General features: G+C 39.5%; 1 protein-coding gene across 1 annotated transcript in view; it reads right to left on the bottom strand.

Annotated features, from left to right (window-relative positions):
• The window catches only part of FSHR (follicle stimulating hormone receptor), a 79,642-nt gene that overhangs the window by 15,721 nt on the left and 42,686 nt on the right, over positions 1–21,235 (bottom strand). Inside the window, exons 3-6 of the mRNA XM_062489369.1 lie at positions 10,621–10,695; positions 10,156–10,230; positions 2,434–2,505; positions 193–270 (exon numbers count right to left, since the gene is read on the bottom strand). Coding sequence (XP_062345353.1) covers positions 193–270; positions 2,434–2,505; positions 10,156–10,230; positions 10,621–10,695 — 300 coding nt within the window. The remainder of the gene's footprint in view (positions 1–192; positions 271–2,433; positions 2,506–10,155; positions 10,231–10,620; positions 10,696–21,235) is intronic.

The following is a 21,235-nucleotide window of genomic DNA, read 5'->3' on the forward strand; positions in this document are numbered from 1 at the left end:
CAACCCAAAAGCATTTATTTGTTTCATGGCAGGGAAACAGAATACAGAGATCTCAGGGGCAAGGAGAAATGTAAAATCTCAAATTGAATTTGGAAGTGTATGAAAAAGTGCCCAACTCCTGGTATCTTTGACCCTGTTCTGCAAAAGAAATGAGCTAACAAGGAGAATAATGAGGTTGCTTTGTCTACTCACAGAATCACACTTTCAGAACTCAGGCCCAAGAATGAATTTCTTTCTATTGTATGTATATTGATATTGTCTTGAATATCTCTGAAAAATAAAATACAATAGAAATGACACCTTTTTGTATTTCTGTGAGCCTTTCAATACAATATGCTGCTTCAAACACAGTATTTTTGCCTTATATTCAGTCTGAGGAAGTACTACAGACAGAGGGTAATAACCAAAGTTTCCAAGACATTTTTTTCCTGCAGAGCACAAATCTTCCTGATAAAAAAGGCTGGAGCAAAACATTTCCAACACCCCCATACTTTCCTCCCAAGTAGGCTGAAGACATTAAAATGCATAAAAGCTCAGGTCTATAACCCTGAGGTGGATGAAATAGCTCCTCCAGCAAACATACTCCCCAGAAAATGCAATTGGAGGGGCTGCAAGGCCACCCCTTCTCCCAGCCTCCCAACCAGAAGGAGGAAAGCCATTAGCCTTTTTGGCCTGATTCAGCAGGGTACTTGCCAGCCCATGAATCATTCCCTAGCTGATGTCAACAGGGTTGCTTATAAGCTTTCTATGTGCTTAAGAACTTAAATGCAGGACCCCTGTCAGTGCAGTTTGTTGAACGGACAAGAAGGAATCTCCGTCTTTCCTCAGTCATGGCTGACACAAAAGAAAAAAGGAACGTCCTGCTGCTGGCTCAATATAGGCTTCAAAGAAGTTAAATAGTGCTACTCATAATTTAGTCCAGGGATACGGCTGTTTCCATGCTGTTTCTGTTGGGAAGCATGGAACAAAATTAGTTATCTGCAAAGATTGAAATTAAGCGTCGTTCCAAAATTATCTCATGCTGACAGCTCCATACAGCCACAGCTCTGCACTGAGTGACACTTACACAGACGCTTCATTCAGCAAACTGAGGGCAGCAGAGGCAGGAATAGGGAGGGAACACAGCACCCATGCAAGTGAACTGTACTCCTCTACTAAAGATGTGCCCTTTATAAATTTCAAGACCTGTCTTTGGACTTAAATATTTGGCACAATTGAATCCAAGGGGAATTTTCTTACTGACCTCAGAGGGACCAAGGTTTGAACTGAGGTCTAAATCGGGACTCAATCAGTATCGAGGTCGATTTATTCTTACAGGGAAGTGAGAAGTTGCGCTTAAAAACTTAAAAGCTCCTGCTAGTACAGGACACAGTAATTCCAGTCTAGTTAAGACTGATGATAAACACAAAGGTGTACAAGTGAAAGTCTCTCTAGTGCCATAGCAATTGCATTTCCTTGATGGTTTTGATAAGCAATGAACTGATGTTCTCAGAATTACCTACATCAAATGTATTCCTGAAATGGATTTCTTATATATCTGTATACTATATTCAGGCATCTGCCTCTATGTTCTATACACATTTTTATTTATATTAATGACTATTACTAAGATAGTTATTAATAATTGAAGGATTAATGTTTCTGCAGGTTGAAATCTTCTAATCAAAGATCTGAGGATGCAGAACTTTGTGTGTGAATTAACAATAAATCTTGTCCGAAAGAATTCTTTCAGTTATACTAGGAACTGATTAAGAAATGTCAAAATATTTTTCAGTGGAAAAGAAACCAAGCTTTTCTGAAATGCATTTTTTATATAGAAGGAGAACTGCTTTAGGAAATCAACAGCCTGTTTTCACACAAAATTTTGCACAAATATATTTTTTCCTCGTTGGCACTGGAATGTTCCATAGTTAAAAAAAATAAAAATTCTCTGGACAGTTTTACTGCCAGGGAAAACAGAAAAGTGTATGGTAGATAATTCCCTGAGTTTGGTGGTTTTTTTTTTTTTTTCATTCTTTCCCCTTTGATGTGGCCACTTCTGATGGAACTCAGCTCTGAGACCAGTGACTCTTCCCAGGCAGGTCAGAAGATTTTCATGAGGTGGCAACAAATTTCTGCTGCCACTATCCTGGTTTGGATCTCAACTTCTGAAAGAGGAGTCCAAGGCTCTTATCTGTCCCCTGGGCCACCCAGACACATGCTCAAACTACAGTCAAAGAAAGAGTTTGAATTTTGCTTTGTAGAAGGGAGACCTAGAGAGAACTGAGACCTTCTGAGCCACATTATCATCAATGCCTGCAAAATTACAATCAACCCACCACTGCAGAGCCAATAGATGAACACGTGGAGAATCAGGTCTTGAGAGGATTTGCTGGAGCAGAAAAACACCCAAAGGCAGCTTTTAAAAATTGAAAAGCAAACGTTCAAACTTACAGCAAAACTTTCTGGAAAGAGTGAATCTTGTGGACAGCAGGTAAAAACCGAAGGCCAGTGTTTGATATTAACCTAAGGGGAAGAGAAGATGAAGATTATTCCATCTGTCCCTGGAAAGAAGGCAGCAATTAATGAAGAAGAAAGAACACTGGACTTAAAATGGTGGTCACAAAAGGCAAAATTTAGCCACAAAAGTGGGTTTTCCCAGTAGGAAACTTGACATTTGTAATTTGTAATTTACAAAGGTTTTTTTGCCAAAGTACAAGCTGAATTCTGCCCCACAGAGGTAAAGGGAGAAACCCTACCTTGGATGATAACACAGTCCCCCTGATGATCTCAGTCAATTGTCCATATTAATTTCCCAACGATATTCTAAGAAATCAACTGCACTGACATGGGATAATTATTTTCATAGTAGCTGTTTTAAGACAAAAGTATCAACCCACCACAATTTTAACCTTCTACTATAATAGAGGACACATTAATTCCAGGGGAAATTAATTGATGAAATTAGGAGAGAAATAGGATGTTTTACTCCCCAGCACCTTTGATAATGAGGACCCAAAACCATGGTAATGTTTCAGCAGTTTGTGCAGCTGGAAATGGACCCAAGCCTCTGTCCTTAAATACCTTCACCCTCCCGCTGCACTGTCCACCACTGGCATCTGCATTGTGGTTCCCGTCCATGAAACACCACCCCAGAACTGCTGACTCTGAAGGACAACCCTGTGCTCACAGCCAGTGACATCACAGGTATCCACAGAGCTGGACCACGTCTAATTTAGTAAAATTTTGTTGTTCAGAGCAGTGGCAAGGATAGGAAAAATGTGATGTAGCCAGGCAGCAGGAGATGACTGGTGGCTGCTGATGGCTGGAAGGAGAGCTGAGTGCTGGAGGGAGGAGTTGGACTGGACTGGCCTCTGAACAACTGGGAGCTTTTTCCAGACACCAAGAAGTCTCATGCTTACCCAACCAACCAAAGAGAAAATTTGGATTCTTGAAAGTTGGACTGTATCTCCCTATCTTTTTGTTTTTAATACATGAGATGGTAGAGAAGGTAACCTTTCACTGAGAATATTATTTTCTTAAGGAACATAGGTTTTTTTAATCCTGGCACTTAGAACAATATTCTTTTGTTACTGAGTATGTATTTTTCCTCTTTCTTTCTTTCTTTCTTTCTTTCTTTCTTTCTTTCTTTCTTTCTTTCTTTCTTTCTTTCTTTCTTTCTTTCTTTCTTTCTTTCTTTCTTTCTTTCTTTCTTTCTTTCTTTCTTAACAGAACCATTCCTGAATAGCTGAATTGTGATCAAAGGACTGGTTGAGACAGGAAAAAGGTAACATTGTTCATATAATGTTTTTTTATGAACCTAGATTATTTCAGGAGAGTTGCAGTCTTCCAGGTTTCATAATTTGAACTGAAACTGAACGCCTCCATGTGACAACCAAATCCTACATTTGGGAACTCAGGGTGACACGTAAGTCCATAAAAAAGTCATTCACTTGCATAAGTACTGCTCTGAGCTCCCTGAGATGGTATTTGGGTATCCTCAGATGCTGAAAAGCCAACTTTGATCTGTCTCATCTTGTAACAGAATGCAATACTTCATATGCAGGGAAAAATTACAGTAGTATTAGTGAATATTCAAGAAGCCAATTTGGGAAAGTTGCTGAAATATCAGGACTGTTTCGTCTCAGGATTCAGAGTGGTCTGACATTGCATCAACTTAAAGTAACAGCTGTCACACGTGACAAAGAAAGCTCCACAAAAATGCCTTTGAAAAACTATTACATATATTTAAATAGAAAGCATGATTAATGAAGCAGGTGGATTACACAAGGCCCTTGTTTCTTAAAACATTTCTACACTCACACTTCATAAAAGGACTTTGCTGAATAAAGTTAGAAGCAATAGGAGAAGAACCTGTAACTCTCCCTTACAGTATTTTAAAATACACTTTCTAAATTACTGGAGATATACAGGGTTTTAGTGGAAACGTGCCTTTAATTTTAAATGATTCACATGATCAGAATTCATGCAATCCTCTTTTACAAGCCCCTTTTAAACAAAAATTATGGCATACAATTCTCTTAGTAGAAAAATGAAGGAGGAGACTGCTGCCAAGTAGTGCGTAGAGACTACAGGACACAGAAGACATAAGAATCTTTTCTTTCTACAGTCCTTTCCTGAGAAAAATCTCAGTCCTCATGGAGCAGCAATGAAAGGTGACAGGACTCTAACATCTGCTATTCAAACACTGCTCCCAAGGGTAATTTACTTCCAGCATATCAAAATTCCACATTGGTTATCAGGGCTTTCACTATACACATGAGAAAAAACATTCTCAATGCCTTGGGTTAGTTCTGATCTTTCCAGTAATTCCAAAGTGTTCAGGGCTCAATTTTCACTGGTGTCAACTGAGCAGCAGGAGTTGAAGAGGAAAGCATCTTTGACAAATCATTAGATATTGAAGTAAATCTACAGGTGGTACAAGGCACTGATTGCACAGAGGCATGGAATGCTGTCTAGGAGCAGGAGAGAATGGTCTTTTAATTAAGCACAGAAAAAGAACTGAAAAAATATTTAGCTAGACTGCAGCTTATATCTTCCTTCTCTTTTTATTCCACCAGCAAATCTCCAGAGGCATTTAAGTGGATAATCTTTTTAGAATGCAGATAATCCAATTTGCTGAATATCTTTCCTGCAGGACAGCTTTGTCAATATATTTACCATACAATGTATACATCCTTAGTAGTCTCACTTTAAACAAGTGTCCTCTTTAATCTGGGTTATAACTGAGTTCCCCCTTGCCATGCATAAACAGCTTGGTGAGAACCTTTTTTGCAGATGGCTGATGGCTGCTTTCCAAGGTATTAATTGTTTTTCTGAAAAGGGTTACTGGAGTCAGCACTTAAAAAAACAGAGCACCACAATCAGCAGAGAAAAAAAAAAATCAGAAACTTTCCTGCAAGATTCTGGCTACTTATCTCCAGATATAGCAACATGACTGGTCTTTTTTGTGCCAAATTGTAGGAGCTATTCTGACAAATCTGGGAACGCAGTTTACCTCATCAGTTTACTGTGGGTATTTGCTAAATTGCAAACTCAATGCAGCCAGAGATAAACACAACTTCACTCAGGAAGCATTATCTTTGTGTCCCTTAATCACACTGGTTACTTGATGGTGTGTGTGAGCCTGATTCCAGGGAGACATTCCTCTGCTTCATGTATCCCAGGCTTATTAAATCTGCAGCCCCCATTCCTGGGGGAATGCTTTCCTCACATTCTTTAACTGTGAGGCTGCCAGGCCAAATGAAAGAGTGGACCATCACTTCTTTTAATTGAAGAATCAACTCTGAGAAAAGGGTTAGTAATTCTGTGGAATTGTGCACCTGCAGCAAATGCAGATTTGTGTTTAGGAAGCACTAGGCAGGTACCTGCAGCTGCAAGACTGGAGTAGGGCTTTGCTCCTTCTGCAGGCAAAACCCATAGTTTTGGGACCTACATATCCCCTTCCCTCCAACAATTCAGCTGTATGCCCTCGAAATTAACCTGAAAGGAGTGTTACGTTCAAATTTTTGTATTTTGAGATTGCTTAATACAGAACATTGACACCCCTCAAAAATGAACCAAAGGACATAGATTACATATGAGAACTAATTTTGGAAAGAAAATGGGTTTGAAAAGCCATCACTACATTATTAAAGGGACTATGCCACAGGTCTCCCTAATGAGAGCCAGATAAGTAATCTTATAATGAAAAGGTCAGTAAGTTACCATTTTGAAGCAGTCTGTCGGTCTGACATATACCCAAGAAGACCAATTAGCAATTCTCTTCAATGCTTCTGAAAGACTGGTGAGAAAGTTAAGGTTACCTGTTTCTAGCAGGTTTAGGCTATTCAGCACTGCATTTATACAGCATTTTCCTCTCCTTTGTGTTTTTTGCCATACTGGTAATGATGATGCAGAAGACAAAGGGAGTGGGCTGAGGAGGAAATATATCTCTCCAAGTTGACAGAGATAAAAGCATGTTAATATTAAACAGCTGGTGGACATAATGAACCCATGAAGATGATGAGGGGACTGAAAAGGCTAGCAAGAGCTTCTTGCCTGCCCATAAACATGACCTAGTGGCTATACAACTATTTTTGTAGAAACACAGAGAAAGCCTTGCAAACAATGTGTTGGAAAGGTCATTAAACTAATGGGCTGTAATACTTGGGCTCAATTTTGGGTGCTGAGACTGAATAATTTTTTTTTCTCTGTGTTTTCTAAATGAAAAGCACCAGTAAATACAATTATTTTTCTGAAAGATTTTCTGCATTGTGTTTTAAGAGTTCTTCTACAGCCACAGAACTGTGTAAGGAATCAGAGTGTGTGTCTTGTACCCTGCCAGACGATTCCCATAGCTGGGAGCTTCAGAAGAACCACAATGGTCCAGGGATGGGCAGGTACCCAGGTCCTTGTGCTTTGAGATGCTGGTTGCAGCTTAATCTCTCTGTACCTCCTTTTACAGTCAGACAGAATCACCTAATCTATTATGTGACAAGATATTGACAAAACCATGTGCTATTCCTTCCTAACTTACAGAAATTAATGTGAAAATTAGTCAGTGATGTACAGGTTTACAAGTTTCTAGGTTTTACAAGTTTCCTTTCATGGCCTTAAAATTTTTATCATTTCTGCAACAGCTGTTCCACACAGATGCTTTACCCTTTCATGAATTATTTTAAACTGTAGTCCCATGTTTACAACCTTTTGATTGTGTATTGTATAAAAAGCCCTGAACAACCACCACAACCCCCCCCCCAACTGAACTGAAAAACTATCAATCTATTAACCTCCTCAACATCTTACCTTATATTTTCAGTATTGCCTCTTCCTTGCATGTCACAGAAAGGTAAATACTAGGACTGAGTTACGTTTACCAGATGCTGTTTCACAGCCTTCCATCAAGGTTTCTGCTTTCTCATTAAATTAACTATCCTACCCTTTCAAACAGCAAAGCCTTCTGCTTTTTCAGTTTCCAAAAGGGCATGCACCAGTGAGTGAAACTGGAGGATGGAGATAATGGCATCTTTCCTCCAGAAATGTAGGAGAGAACACAAAGGTGTGGCTGTACATAGAGAGATGATCCAGGCATGATGTTAGCATCACGCCTGGCTCATTGGATGTAGGAAGTCCCCAATAAGAACTTTGTCTCCTGCTCCTGGTCCCTGTGTTGGGAAATGATGTAGCTTCACTGAAGCCAACAATATTGCACAGATTTATACCCCCAGCACACCTTCCTCAACCCTTGTTATTAGAAAGAAGCCCACATTCATCTGTTCAGATGTTCTGAGCCACGAAACCTGCACCTTTTCTACTATCTACAGTCATACAAGACTGAGGGGTTCTACCTCCTAAAATAAAGGCACAGAGGGGATGCAGCATAAATCCGTTAGTGGAGTAAATACCAAAGATTGATTTTATGGACGTAATTTGATAAAAGCTTTGGCACAAGGATGAACATGAACTAAGGGGCTGTGAATAAAACTAGAGGAAATCTAGTCATCAAATCATTGAGTTCCTGGAAAAGACTCTCCTGAAAAATGGAGGAAAGAAGGGAACAGTAAAGAGCATCAAGAATGTCAAAAAAGCACTTAATTAATGGGATATACAACATGGATCTGGGAAGAAATAGGATACAGCAGCTGAAGTCTTCTCTAGCCCTCCATGCTCACAAGAGAAAAAAACCTTAAAAAATTCAAAATGCGGTTTTGTCTGATATCAACTAGCAAGTCAAACTAGCTGAAGAGGAAAGGGGAATGGTCAGGTTGACAAGCAATCCTCTTCATTTTCAATCTGTTGCTTCTATAGGGCATAGGATTATTGCTGCAGCTGAATTTTTACAAAGACGGAATCTCTGAATGTTGAGTCAACATGCATGGAAGTGTGGAATGACAAGTGTTCAGAAGAGGTAACATCCATTAGTGCCAAGAGAAAAACTTTCACTATTTCAGATATTTAAAGATTTAAAGTGTGAATTTGCCTTCACCTATGATTTCTGTATCCCATATTTAAACAATCACTGAAATTAGTGTGTTCTTTATTGTGTCCACATTTCTTCTTCAATTTCATGTGAGATAAATGTTCTCTCATTCTTTCTACCCATCGGTACATCTGACAACTGTACTGTCCATGACAGCTTGTTCTGTGGATTTTGCATAGGATAAACAAATGCTGTGGTTTTGTTCTTAGGTAGCCAAAGTCACTGCTGAATGACATAGACTTGAATGGGGAAAAAAAAGGCATGTGATTTCTCCTCATGACAATGCAGACTTAGAGCTTTATTTCCCTGTCAAGAGAAAATCTGTGTTTTCAGTTTTGTGTTTGTTTCAGCAAACACAAAAGTTAAAGTCTACTAAGGTGCCTGATGAATTTGATAAAGTGGGAATAAGTCAAGATACTGGGAAGAGTGAAAATCCTACTCCAAATCTTGCTGCATATTCCAGTTCAATGAGGGTTTAAACTATAATGGCTTCTGTAGTGCTAAATACACCTTATCTCCTGAAGTCCAAGTCTTAAATCTCAAATCTTAAGGTACAAATTCAAAGCAATACCCATTGGTGCTTTTTTGAGCCCAGACCTGTCAGATACTAGTGATTTTCAGAGAATTTAAACACTCCTTGGCTTACTGGGAACTATGCTTATCAGACCACTGACCTGATTTCATACTGTCGTTATGAAATCTCTAACCAGACAATTAAATGCTTACTTTTATGCAGTGAAATGTAGAAACCATGACCAGGCTTCTTGCATGAGTAAGGAAAACAAGGCTTCTTGTATGAGTAAGGTTTCTTTTGTCAGTAAGGAAAATCAGACAGGGTTTATATGCTCAGGTGGATGGACATACAAAAGTTAAGTTGGTATCCTGCTCACCAAAGGGCAGGTACTATTTGAGCTGTATAAGCTGCTACCATTTAAACCAAATAGTTTTAAATGGTGTTCATTGGACTTCATTGGGGTTCTAACACAGAGGAGAGATTATCAGTCATATTAAAACCATGTGCTAAAAAGCTGTGAAAATGTATCTGAGTAACCAGCTTATTTGAAAGATGCATTCAGTCAGCACTGAATTTTGATGGCAATGCCACAGAAGCAGACGTGGCAACCACAGCGGTGCAAATGACATTCTTGATGAGGCTGGCTGAGGAAATAAAGCTGTACCATACATCAACATGTTTGTATTTTGGGGATCCAATCATCTCACATCAGGCATTTACGAAGACCTTTGCCAAAGAAAACAATAATACTACCTTTGTCAAAGAAAAATTAATTTGAATGCTTAACACCATGTATGTGACACATAACAGAAGGCAGAACCATAGAAAAGAGAAATGAGAGATTTTTCTTTTTGTCCCTAAGCTCTTAGGAGGAATTTCAGCCTACATTGGTTTCTATAAAAGTAAGAAAGGTCCAGCTCCTCTTCTCATCACTCATTTTCAACCTGTTCCTTAGAAAGGCTGGAGGAACTTGTGTGTGGGACTCCTCTGTGGAAACTTTTATCTTCAGCTTTTCTGAGGACTGTGCAGGCATGAAAATGTGTATTGACAATGTGCAACTGGTAGTAGGGAGAGGGAATCATCCTGTCTTATCACCCAAAGTGCTCAGCACCAGCTGGACAGATACACAGGTATGTAATTCAAAGTGAGTCTAGGACTTGTAAAGAGCAAAAGATCTTACAAATATCTGAGGCTCGGAAGGTGTTGGAAGGCATCTTTATCGATGTACACGAGGTTGTTGGCTTTCTCAATTCTTCTGCAGAGATGAAATGAAACATCAGAGAAAAATATATCAATATATTGATCTTAAAATTGTGTTTGTCCCACGATGTAGTGGAACAATATGCTGAGTTTCTCTTTTTGACAGCAGAATATCTGGATGATTTCAGAGAGCAGCCTACCATAGACAGGCAGACCCCACCACCTTTTGATCCTGGCAGTGATCTGAGGATAAATTTTCACCTGAGCAGGTAAAGAAAGGGACAGCTAGATAAGAAGATGAAAAAGACAAAGGGAGATTTCAAATGCTCCTACAATGCTACAAATTCTTCAGTGCTTACCTGAACCAAACTGCAAAACCTTTGATACTTGCCTATAATGAATCTTTATAATTGTCTCCTTTGCATTTAGATTGCTCATTACTTACATTTCATGTAGTTTGGGAAGGTTGGAAAACACATTTGCTTCTATGACCTCCAAGGCATCATTCTGTGAGATCTCTCTGAAAAATAATTTAGAAGTCAAGATATTTCAAGTCATGGTGAAGCAGAAAATGGAGAAGTAAAAAATTCACAAGGAACTTATTTTCAGATTATTGATGAGTTTTAAAAACAAGGGGGATGTCAAATAAGAAAACAGAATCACTGATGTGTACTGCTGTGGCAAGAAATACAACAGTAAGGAACAGAGATCTGAGGCTGCAGTTTGTATCTGCAGCATCAGCCCTGCATGTCCTGCTGCCACCATTCCCTGTGCTTCAGAAGTCAGGGTCTATCCATCATGGGCTACTGGACTTTTGACATTACTAATTACTGATAGAAATTTAATGAAACCTTTCAACTCGGTGAAGAGAAGAGGGGATGAAGGTGACTGAAAACAAAGACAGCTAAAAAGCTCCCAAAAAATATGACATAACTTCAGCAACAGGACACTGCTGTCTTGACCCAATGGGAAGTACAGAGATCAAAATTAAGCCACCAGCAGATGTACGCTTGTTAAAAGCAGCTGGAGACCACAGAAGTGAAGAAGTCTTCCACACATTGGAGTAAACTCTATTTGACATGGTCTGTACACAGTTAACGCCCACTTACAGCCAGAGAACTGCAGAATAATAAAAATGGCCAGTGTACTGCTATCACCACACCAGAATGCATCTCCTGCCAGTCCAGAGCACGTATTTCTTTGCTTGCCTAATATGGGGAATGGCAAAGACAGGGCTCAGGCTCTTGTGCAATTTAGAGCTCAGGAATTCTCCTGGTGAATCAAGTGGACATTACTGCAGTATCCCCTGTCCCAACCACATCACTTACCCTGGCACTGACCAGGAAGGTCGAGGTAAAGACAGCCATGCCAAAAGATTTCTCACTGCCATTTTGTTTTTGAAATGGTGCCAAAATGTTATTTTCTCAGGCTGAGGTCAGTTGTGGGAGGTAAAATTTGTAATACAGCTGTAATTCAGTGATAGTGTCATGGTCTATTGCATTTTAATCATAAGGTAACTCTACACATCTTTGGAATGAAACCTGGATAAATAGATTGCAAAAGGATGACACTTGTTCCTGGATATCTTGTTCTTTTGAAATTATGATGGTTGCAAATAGATTCAAATAGGCCTGAGGTAAAACAAGACATTGTAATGGCAGGTGCACAGCCAAAAAAACTCAAAAAAATTAATCAGTGAAATATAAAGGTATTCCACTCTCTTCTAAGTAACAGCTGAACCATACCAGACAGATTGCCTGCCCATTTAAGACAAACAAAAGCTTTGCAAAAGAAGATATGCTTTTCACCTGACCTTTTCGGTTTTTAAAAAATGCCTTAGTGGTGGCTTAAATATTTTTTAGTTTTCCCTCCTGTTTCCTCAAGTTTTTTATGGAACAAATCCAGTTCTGATCTGCTCCAGGAGCTCTAAACTGACCGGAGAATAAGAAAATAAAAGTACCTGAGTACATGAGTGCATGAGGACTGACAATAATGCCTGGTGCATTAAGGAGTGGGTTTGTTTAGCAGTGCTGAACCACCAGCTCACGTGTGACTGTGTTCCTCTCTATTACTTAATTTTCAGCAGCAACAAAATGTTTCAACTGAGACAGGGATTCTTTCATGCCACACGAGATACGCAGCCACTGCAAAGGATGCTTCAAAGACTTTTTATCATCTTCCTGTTTTCTTTAAAAATAATTACAGGGCATAAGTAGAAATGTCCGGAAGAATAGAATAGAATAGAATAGAATAGAATAGAATAGAATAGAATAGAATAGAATAGAATAGAATAGAAACAAACACTCCCTGTGAGGTATTTATATGACGGTATAAAATTCACTTGTCTAACTGCAGTCTCGAAAAATTAACAACATGGGAGGTGTCTTACACTTTTAAGGTTTGGTTTGATTTTCCTCATGCTCTTTTTGGGTGGTCAGGCATGTATTTGCCATTCCCCACAATCTAAAAATCAGTTGTCTAGAAAAGAATAAAAGTTTTGGAAAAAGCAACACGTTGAATACCAACAAATACATTTACTCAGAAGATACTTCATGCCACTGAGAAGTTCAGGGAAAAAATGTTGCAGATGTGCTGGCTTTATACAGGGAAAAAAAAAGGTTATTAAGAAATGATAACACAGTCCTTGCCCAGCAGATAGTGCTGCTGAGGGTAATAGATTTTTATGATCCAATCTGCTAACTTTAGAACAACTTGGATGACACAGCTTTTTTAACGGATTGCTTAAAAATGAATGTTTCTGCATCAGAAGAATGTTGGCTTCCTAGGTGTGTGATAGGTTGTTGGCTTTGTTTCGATTCAAGAAATGGAAGATACAGATCTGAATAAGGTAAGGCAGTAGCAGGCCATGGCACTCTGGAGGGCTTGGAGAATGCATGGTGAAGGAAAGAAATGAAGAGAGGTAGGAAGATAGGAATCTCTAAACTGTTTTTGCAAGATTAGGTTTTTAAAATAGTAAGGTTTTTAGAGATTAAGTTTTAAACAGAATTAAATAACACCTTTGTGAAGGGGCTTTCAGAGATGTGGGAAATGACCTGGCTTTCATTCTAACATTCCCATTCACAGGTACAATGCTGACAGTCTTCTATTTTTTTAAACAGGTAATGAAAATACAGACATATATAAATATGTCCATGTACAATGACTTTGTTTTGTCTTCCACCTGAAGAAAACCCTTTTTTAGCTGTTGAGGTTATGAGCATCTCAAGATCAGTAAAAAGAACAGAAGGGAAAATTGTCAGTGGCAAAAGGCAGTAACCCTTCTGGTGGTGGTCTGCATCCTCTGTGTTCAGGAGATTGCAGTGGTGAGGGAAAAGACCCTCTGTCCCCTGCAATGAACTGTACCTTCTGCTACATTCTCTCCAGGAAATCGTGTTGGTGATGACCTTACTTATCATTGTTCTTTGCAGATGAATCCCAGTTTTGGGCTGCACATAAACCTAACAGGGCTGTTGTTCAGGTAAGAAGGATAAATAAAATAAAACTTTTCTGTTTAGGAGATCAGTCACACACCGTGAACAATAGGCAGTACTAATCTGGGGTTTGGTTGCATAATTTGTGTGAACCATTTATTCCTACCTAGCAAAAAGTGCACACCTGCTCCTGGAAATCCCAAACAACACTGTCTTGGATACAGGTATCCATGATATTAAAAGTGCAAACCACTGCTGCTCACATCAAACAACCAACTCAGCAGATTCAGATCCTCTGTAGAGGAGGGCGAATAATACCTGAGGCAGCAGCTACAAAGAGAAAAAAGGGATTGCTGGCTAGTGTTTGTGCAAGTGATTTGTCTTACAGTATAAATACACAGAAACAGATGATTGCTCATAATGCAGATCTGATTATATGTCATCAAGAGAGGAGATGGGGCTGTTATCATGTCATTTGTTTGGAATGAATGACACTATTAGTGCTACTGGTAGCTATGGGAGGAAACCCAGCTGGCAATCCCAGCACCACCTATGAAACAGACAAGCCTTGGAATAGATGGTGTGCGAAACAGTCAGGGACAATTTCTTAAAAAAAACCCAAACATCCAAACCACCCAGTGGTTGCAAAGTGCTTAGGCATCTGCCTGAGCTTAGTTTTCACTGCATGCAGAGTTGTACTGAAATCAACAGTGATCCTTAAAAGCATAAATTCTTTATTCAAATACAGCCTAAAAGGTGAAAAAACACTCAGTAAACGCATTTTCCAAAGGCAAAAAGCACACCTGTTTTTATTTTTCTGCAAAAACAATGTAAGACTCTAAGATGTGACATCACACGATTAAGGGATTTCCTCTAATTTTCCACTAAAGCAGCAAACTGGGATAGATATTACCCATTCCCCAGCAACAGAGTGCACTGTATCATTTCCACGTGTGGCAGTCAGAGCCCGTGTTAGAAGAGAGAGAGATGGAAAGTCATTTAATCTGCCTGCAAAGCTGCCCTTAGGCAAGGCTGGGGGTACAATTTCATGACATCTGTGGCAGAGCCCAGTGCGATCCATAGGAAGGATCCCTCTTCAAACCAGCTGCACTCAGAGTGCAACCAGTAAAAATCAAGATACATTGAAATGGCCTTTTAAACAATTCTGTTAGCAAGGGACTTAGAGTTCATGGCAGTTTCTTTGTAGTCTACTAAAGAAAAAGTCTCTTAGACTAACAAAGGCTTACAGAAAAAAACAAGAATGTATTAAACCCACAAACTAATGACCTTGGGGCCAAGTGGTCCCATATTTCAAAATAATGAAAGAATAACAGACTGGAAGTTTATATCTTTTATGATAGGAATTCCTTTCAGGATCAGAGTGGAGCACACAGGGATAGGGTATAGGGTAATTTCTTCTCCTGCTTGGAAATATGACTGTTTTTAAAAAATGAGCATTTATATATGCATGCCTATATATAAATACAGAAGGTTAGTAGAGATGAACAATTGGTAAGTGGTGTCAAAAGAAAAGCAGAGCACATATGAGGCAGAAGAGAGCATAGACCAGCATTAGCCCCTTACACGATGCCCAGGGAGATGTGATTTCAAGCACGAAGACCTTGTCATTCCAGCAACAGGAATGACAGAAACTGCTGCCCACCTGGTGAGCTTGGCTGTCTGATGGCCACAGTAATTTATCCCACAGTGGGATTTATGGATTTCTGAATTTCCTCTCCCAGTGGTGGACTAGCAGAAGGGACTGTCCTGTCTGTCAAGGCTTCTCTGGTCCTTGCTTGGTGTGTGCACCTTGCTCACAGATGTGGCACATGTTGTGAAGAAGGGACTTCCACCTCTCCAGGGACACGGTCCTACTCTGTGGTCCTGGTGGTGACTCCATCTCTGTAAACTCCTACAGCATTCCTTAAATTCCCTTCCAGAGCAGTATGTAGACAGGCGGTACACTTGATCTGTTCACCCTGTATTTCCTGTGATACATTATAATTGGGTCTTTATTGGCTATTGTCCTTCACCTTTGATGCAGATTTTTTGTGGCATAGCTATCCTGTGGATTCCCGTGAATGCTTTTCTTTCACTCTATAGGTACCTGCAATCAGCAGCGATACTGGAGGTTTAAGGGATTGATCCCCAGAGCAGGTGGCCTCACTGTGCTCTCTGTACTGCTACAAATCAACAGCATTGTGTTCATTTAAGAGAAAAGAGAAGGGAAAAAAGGCCAGCAATGCTTATTTCCACCCTTTCTACAAATATAAATACACTTCAGAGCAATTTTCCAGGTCTGTTTTACTCAGAGGTTTGACTGATGCCACAATTTATGTCAAGCTTCAGAAGCTAAATGTGGTGTTGCCCAGGCAATCCTGCCCAGCATTCACTGGGTGAGTCCCCAAGGGACCAGCCTGAGACGTGTCTGAACTGAAAAATTAAACACCTCGCTACCTCTGTCTCCTCTGTCTCTCTGTCACGGATGGAGTGGCTCTTTTCTTCAGCCTGATCAGAAACAAGCTGGTCTAAAATCTACTTTTGAAAACTTCCCTCTGAAGTGTCAGCAAAATGCTACTACATTGATTTAAACAGGTTACAAAAGAAAAGCCATTTTTCTTAAAAATATTAGAGACTTCTGACCTTTAAAAAATAGATAGTTGACACTTTCTCCTGTCACTTTTCCTTGTGAACATGAAAAACTTGTCTCCCTACCATGATTTATTGAACACCAGGGAGTTACAGGGTAATATCTCTTAGCAGATATTGATGTTTCAGAAATGAAATCAAGGACTGACTCTTCTCATCATCTCTTTACTTCGCTGAAGATACACACACGTGTTGTACTGGCCTTACTAAATAAGTGGAAAACCCATTTAACCAACTGAACACTAATAGCAACTCCACTCTGAGAGCCAGATAGTGAATGCATCAGTGTTTGAGGGAGATTATTAGGAGATGCCAATGCTGTGCCTTCCTGTCTTCTCCAAAGGGCATGAAACCATGTTCTCAAACAAATCCCTGCAGGCATAGGAAAAAAATAAAATGCAAATTTCTGCATGGTAGACAGAAGTAAAGGGGATTTTATTTCTCTCGGTGCTTTAGCACCATGCCAGCAATCCAGATGAAAGTCTGTGGAGAGTTTGGTTGCATCAAATTAATTGTCCATGTAATGGTTTTAAATTGGTCTCTCTAATCTGAAAAAGCACATGATTAGTCTGTAGAATTGGGACTGATAACAACCAGATCCAACAGACAAAGCTACATCATTATAAGAATTGATTTTATAATCAGTATAGTTTGAGGGGATAGATATCTCCTCATACTCCAACACTATGGGAGTGTAATATCCTCCTTTTTATTGCTGAAAATGCATGAAACTTTGTAGGGTCTAACAAGAAAAAGGGTCTTTGGAGGAAATGGCAGCTTTCCACAGAAATCTGTCTCCACACAGGCAGCCCAGAGAGATGGTGCATAGAACTCAGTGCCCTCCAGCCCAGCCCCTGGGACAGACATATCTGCAGCCCCCAGCTTCAAGTATTACTAAATTTTATCTTTGACTTTGAAAGCTTGCAGGGAAGACAGAAAAATGTGTGTAAAATAGAAACACCCTCTTGGTCAGTGGCACTTTTCCCCTCAGGCATTATGGGCTCCTGAGGACGTTGAGACCATGCTGGCAGACAAAGATGGATGTTCAGGTGAGGAAGGGACCTTCTCCTTCAGAGATGCTGATATTCCTAAATTGCAACTCCTCCCATGGAAATGGACAAGCAGCATTTATTGCCACTTATCTTTTATTACCCCTCTCTTAGCCTTAGTAGGCAGCTAATGATGAATAATTTATTAAGATGACCTGGGCAGATGAAGAAATTACATTTGAGACAATCATTCAGGAGAGCAACTGAATGAGGAAGTGCAGCAAATAATTTCTGGGAAAAATCAATAGGCAGACTGTCTTGGACTGGGAGAACATGTGGTTTCCAGAACCCAGCCTTTCCAAACAGATCATCCTGAAGCAGATCCTCACAGATTCTTCAGCACACAGTTTTGAAATGCTTTAAGGAAGCACACATTCACTGGAGTCCTCTGAAGGACAGTTCATTACTAATTCAAATACATTACAGAAACAGGAATATCCAGAATAACAAGTTCCTGAGATAGGCACAATTAAACATTTTAGCTAAGAGACGAAATAAAAAAATCATTCTTACTCCTCAATTTTTGCATTAAAAATCCTCTCAGAACACTGAGTATTATTCACCAGAGCAAATCATATAGTACATACACCCACTTCAGTGAAAATAAATCTCCATGACTTGACCCATCATAAGAAAAATATTGGCATTTCCTAATGTTAAGCCAAATTATGAATATAGACATCATTCAACAGCTGCCAGCACCATGCACTACAACTTTCAAATGTTCTCCTGAAAGGATATAGGTTTCTCTTATTCAGTGTTAAGAGTTCTCCCTGTGAAATATTCTTTTCCAGAACAGAGATTTCCTTGTCTCTTTTCTATTTGAATACATTGTTCCCTTCCATAAAAGCTACTTACTATTCTTATGTTTTGTGTCTAACTGAAGCCTTGACCCTATAAACTCTTATCCTTGAGCTTTGGCACCAGGCTCAGCTAAGACGGTACGGCATAAATGTTTGCATGATTACATATAGCCTAACCAGGGAAAAGGATATTCTTTTATGCTTCCAAAATTAAATCCAAACCTCTGCCTTGCAACAGACTGCCAGAGAAAATGCATGCACCACCAAGAAGCTACTAAATCAAAAGCTTTAAAAACAAATGTGCAACAAGACTTGTATATCTAATTTTGATACCATCATGAGCAGAAAAAATTACCCTTAACCCAAAACCTGCAGGTTCTATATTAGAGGATGCAGAGATGACATGTGAACATGGGAATTACACACAATCCCTAACCTTTTGCCAAGTGGCAGCAAAAGGAGCCTGAATCAAAATACCTAGAGTCTTATTTTACAAATAACTGAACAGCTGTCCACTATGAAGCCTTGGAAAATCATATGCTTCCACCTGAGTTATAACCCTTATCAGCAAACACTGCAAGGCTGCACACAGATAAGAAAGTCTTAACAGGGGGAAGCGAAGATGTCATAAAACTTGGGTCAAAATTCACTATAATAGAATGCTTCTGTGTTTGTGTGTGTATACACACAATATTCCAATAAAAGCAATAAAAAATAATAAAACCATGCCACAGGATGGTTCTTATTCACTGAAAGGAGGCAGCAGCTGTCTTTCTTCACATCTCACCCTATTTACAAGGACGCTGTTGCCACCACTGCTCTGTAACCCACTCTGGAGAAGCACTAAACAAAGGCTTTCTGCTCTTGTGGGGTTTTCACAAGGAAATCCTCAGGCTGGAACCAGCCCTTTGATGGGGAGCCCTCAGGAAGAACCATTCCATAGGAATGAGGCAAAACCCTTGAAAACCCAGAGGCAATTCTCAGTCACTTGGGAAGAACTTGTTCCTCCTATGTCAGAGTACTTTGATCTACCTGGGACCCCTTCTCCTCCCCCCTCTACACGGTCATATATAACTTGGGCATATCAGGAAATCTGACCTAGAGATGATGCAAAAAGCCTTATTGGAATTAGCTGTTCCTTCTTCATCCAGAGAAAAGAGAACTCTTTCCCCCTATCCCCAGCAATAAAGAAGGAGGCTGAAAAAGAAATGTGGTTTGAGTAAAAAAAGTCATGTTTTCCTTGGATGTTGCTGTGTGTTCCTTTGCTGAATAGTATTGCATATAATTATTTTTTTTTTCTGTCAGACTTCCTGTATTGACGTAAACAAAATGGAACTTACACTGTTTTCACAGCATGCAAGCCTGGCAAAACATTTTTGTATTTGCAGTAAAACCCTTTGAGAAAATACTACTGATAAGGGGGAAAAACAACTCCTGAAGAGATCCCAAACCACAAAAATTACCATTTGGAAAAGTCATGCTGATGAAACACACTTAAAAATAAATAAAGAAAATTTAATCCATAATTTCTGATAAATATCATTGCTTTAGTTGAAACTGAAGATTTCAGACTCTGCAGCAGAAGGAATGAAAATCCATTGATTTTAATAGTAGATCTCTATTTGCATTAACATTCTACATTTTAGAGGAGTGCGTATTTTCCTGCAATTTTGAGTAAGTGTTTTCTCTAGAAAGCACACAGCTCAATATACTGAACATAGAAGTACACAAAGTTAAAAGCAATCCTTTGACAGTAAATTAGCTCAGATTTAAAGGAATGTTTTTTGCATGTTAAATACTGAATAAAAACTAAAAGAAAAATTATATCCTGTTTCTTTTTCCACCAGACTGGGGGGAAAGCATGCATTTTAAAATTATTTTAATAGCAAAATGAGGAAACAAGTACAATATTATGGAACATGATTAGAATTCCCTCTGAAAAAAGCTTTGTCTTGAAATTACTCAAATTTGGACCTGATCCCTGGACAGAAGGGCGTTTTTCTTCCATGAAGAAAGATACAGCAAACAGAAAGCAACCAGCAGCACCAGCACACACCACATTTTACACAAAGGTAGTAGAGTTGCATTATCCTGTTTCCACCAGTTTCAAGATGGCTCTGCTAAGAGATTCTGGCTCTGGCTAAGAGATTCCCCAAGTGAATCCCTTGTGCTCCACGTGAATGCCTTTTGTGAGGACAGATTATGCAGCATCTTAAGTACATGGGGTTTTTAATTTCTGTCTTTGCCCTGGGGGATGAACTGCTGAAATCATGCAATTGGTACTTCAGAATGGTAGGGTCAGGACAGTGACACCTATTTAACTTCAGGACCACACAAAGCCCCACATCAGATGTTTGAGATTTAGTTGATCCTAATGAATCCAAACATACTTGTATATTTTGATATTTTTGGGATGTGTTTTTTTTGTGTGTGTGTTTGTTTGTCATTGTTGTCTTTTTTCAACTTCTAATCAATTTTATAACTTATTTTCAGTTAAATGAATGAACATCTGTGAGCATGCAAGTCTCAATAAGCCACACAGAGAATATTTATCTATGAGACCTGTTAAAAGAGATTAATGCTACAAAATTACTCTTCTGCTCGCTTTTTTTCTCTGTGTGGTGCTAAAGACAATTTAAGTCACTTTCATCTACTGAAGACTGAGAGGGGCAGAGAAACTCCCCTGGAGTTCAAGTTATGACCTTGACTCAGGACAGGACTCTCCCATCTATGCCTGTGATTCTCCTAGATACATTTTGCCTTCTCGTTCAGAGTCTAGAAGGGTAGCACCAGGATGCATGCCCTTATATCCTCCTCCTTAAAGATGTGCAGATGGAGACCTGTTAGGAGAGCTCAGATTTGTCAGTGACATGATTACTTAGGAAGGTGCCAAAGGAGAAGAAGGAAGGCCCCCATTAAACAGGGAGAATGCACTTGACTTTCTTTTGGGTCACATTTAGCTAAAAGTGAGGTAAAAAGACTTTATTGATGCGAATGGCAAAAATCTTCCATTTATCCACAGATGAGGCACAGCACAGCCAAAGCAATCAAACCTTCCCACAGTGCCCCACAAAGGAGTGTGAACACCCACTGAGACCCCATTTCAAAGTCTGGCCAAAAGAGGCTGC

The sequence above is a fragment of the Cinclus cinclus genome, chromosome 3, assembly GCF_963662255.1.
Source record: "Cinclus cinclus chromosome 3, bCinCin1.1, whole genome shotgun sequence".
NCBI lineage: Eukaryota > Metazoa > Chordata > Aves > Passeriformes > Cinclidae > Cinclus > Cinclus cinclus.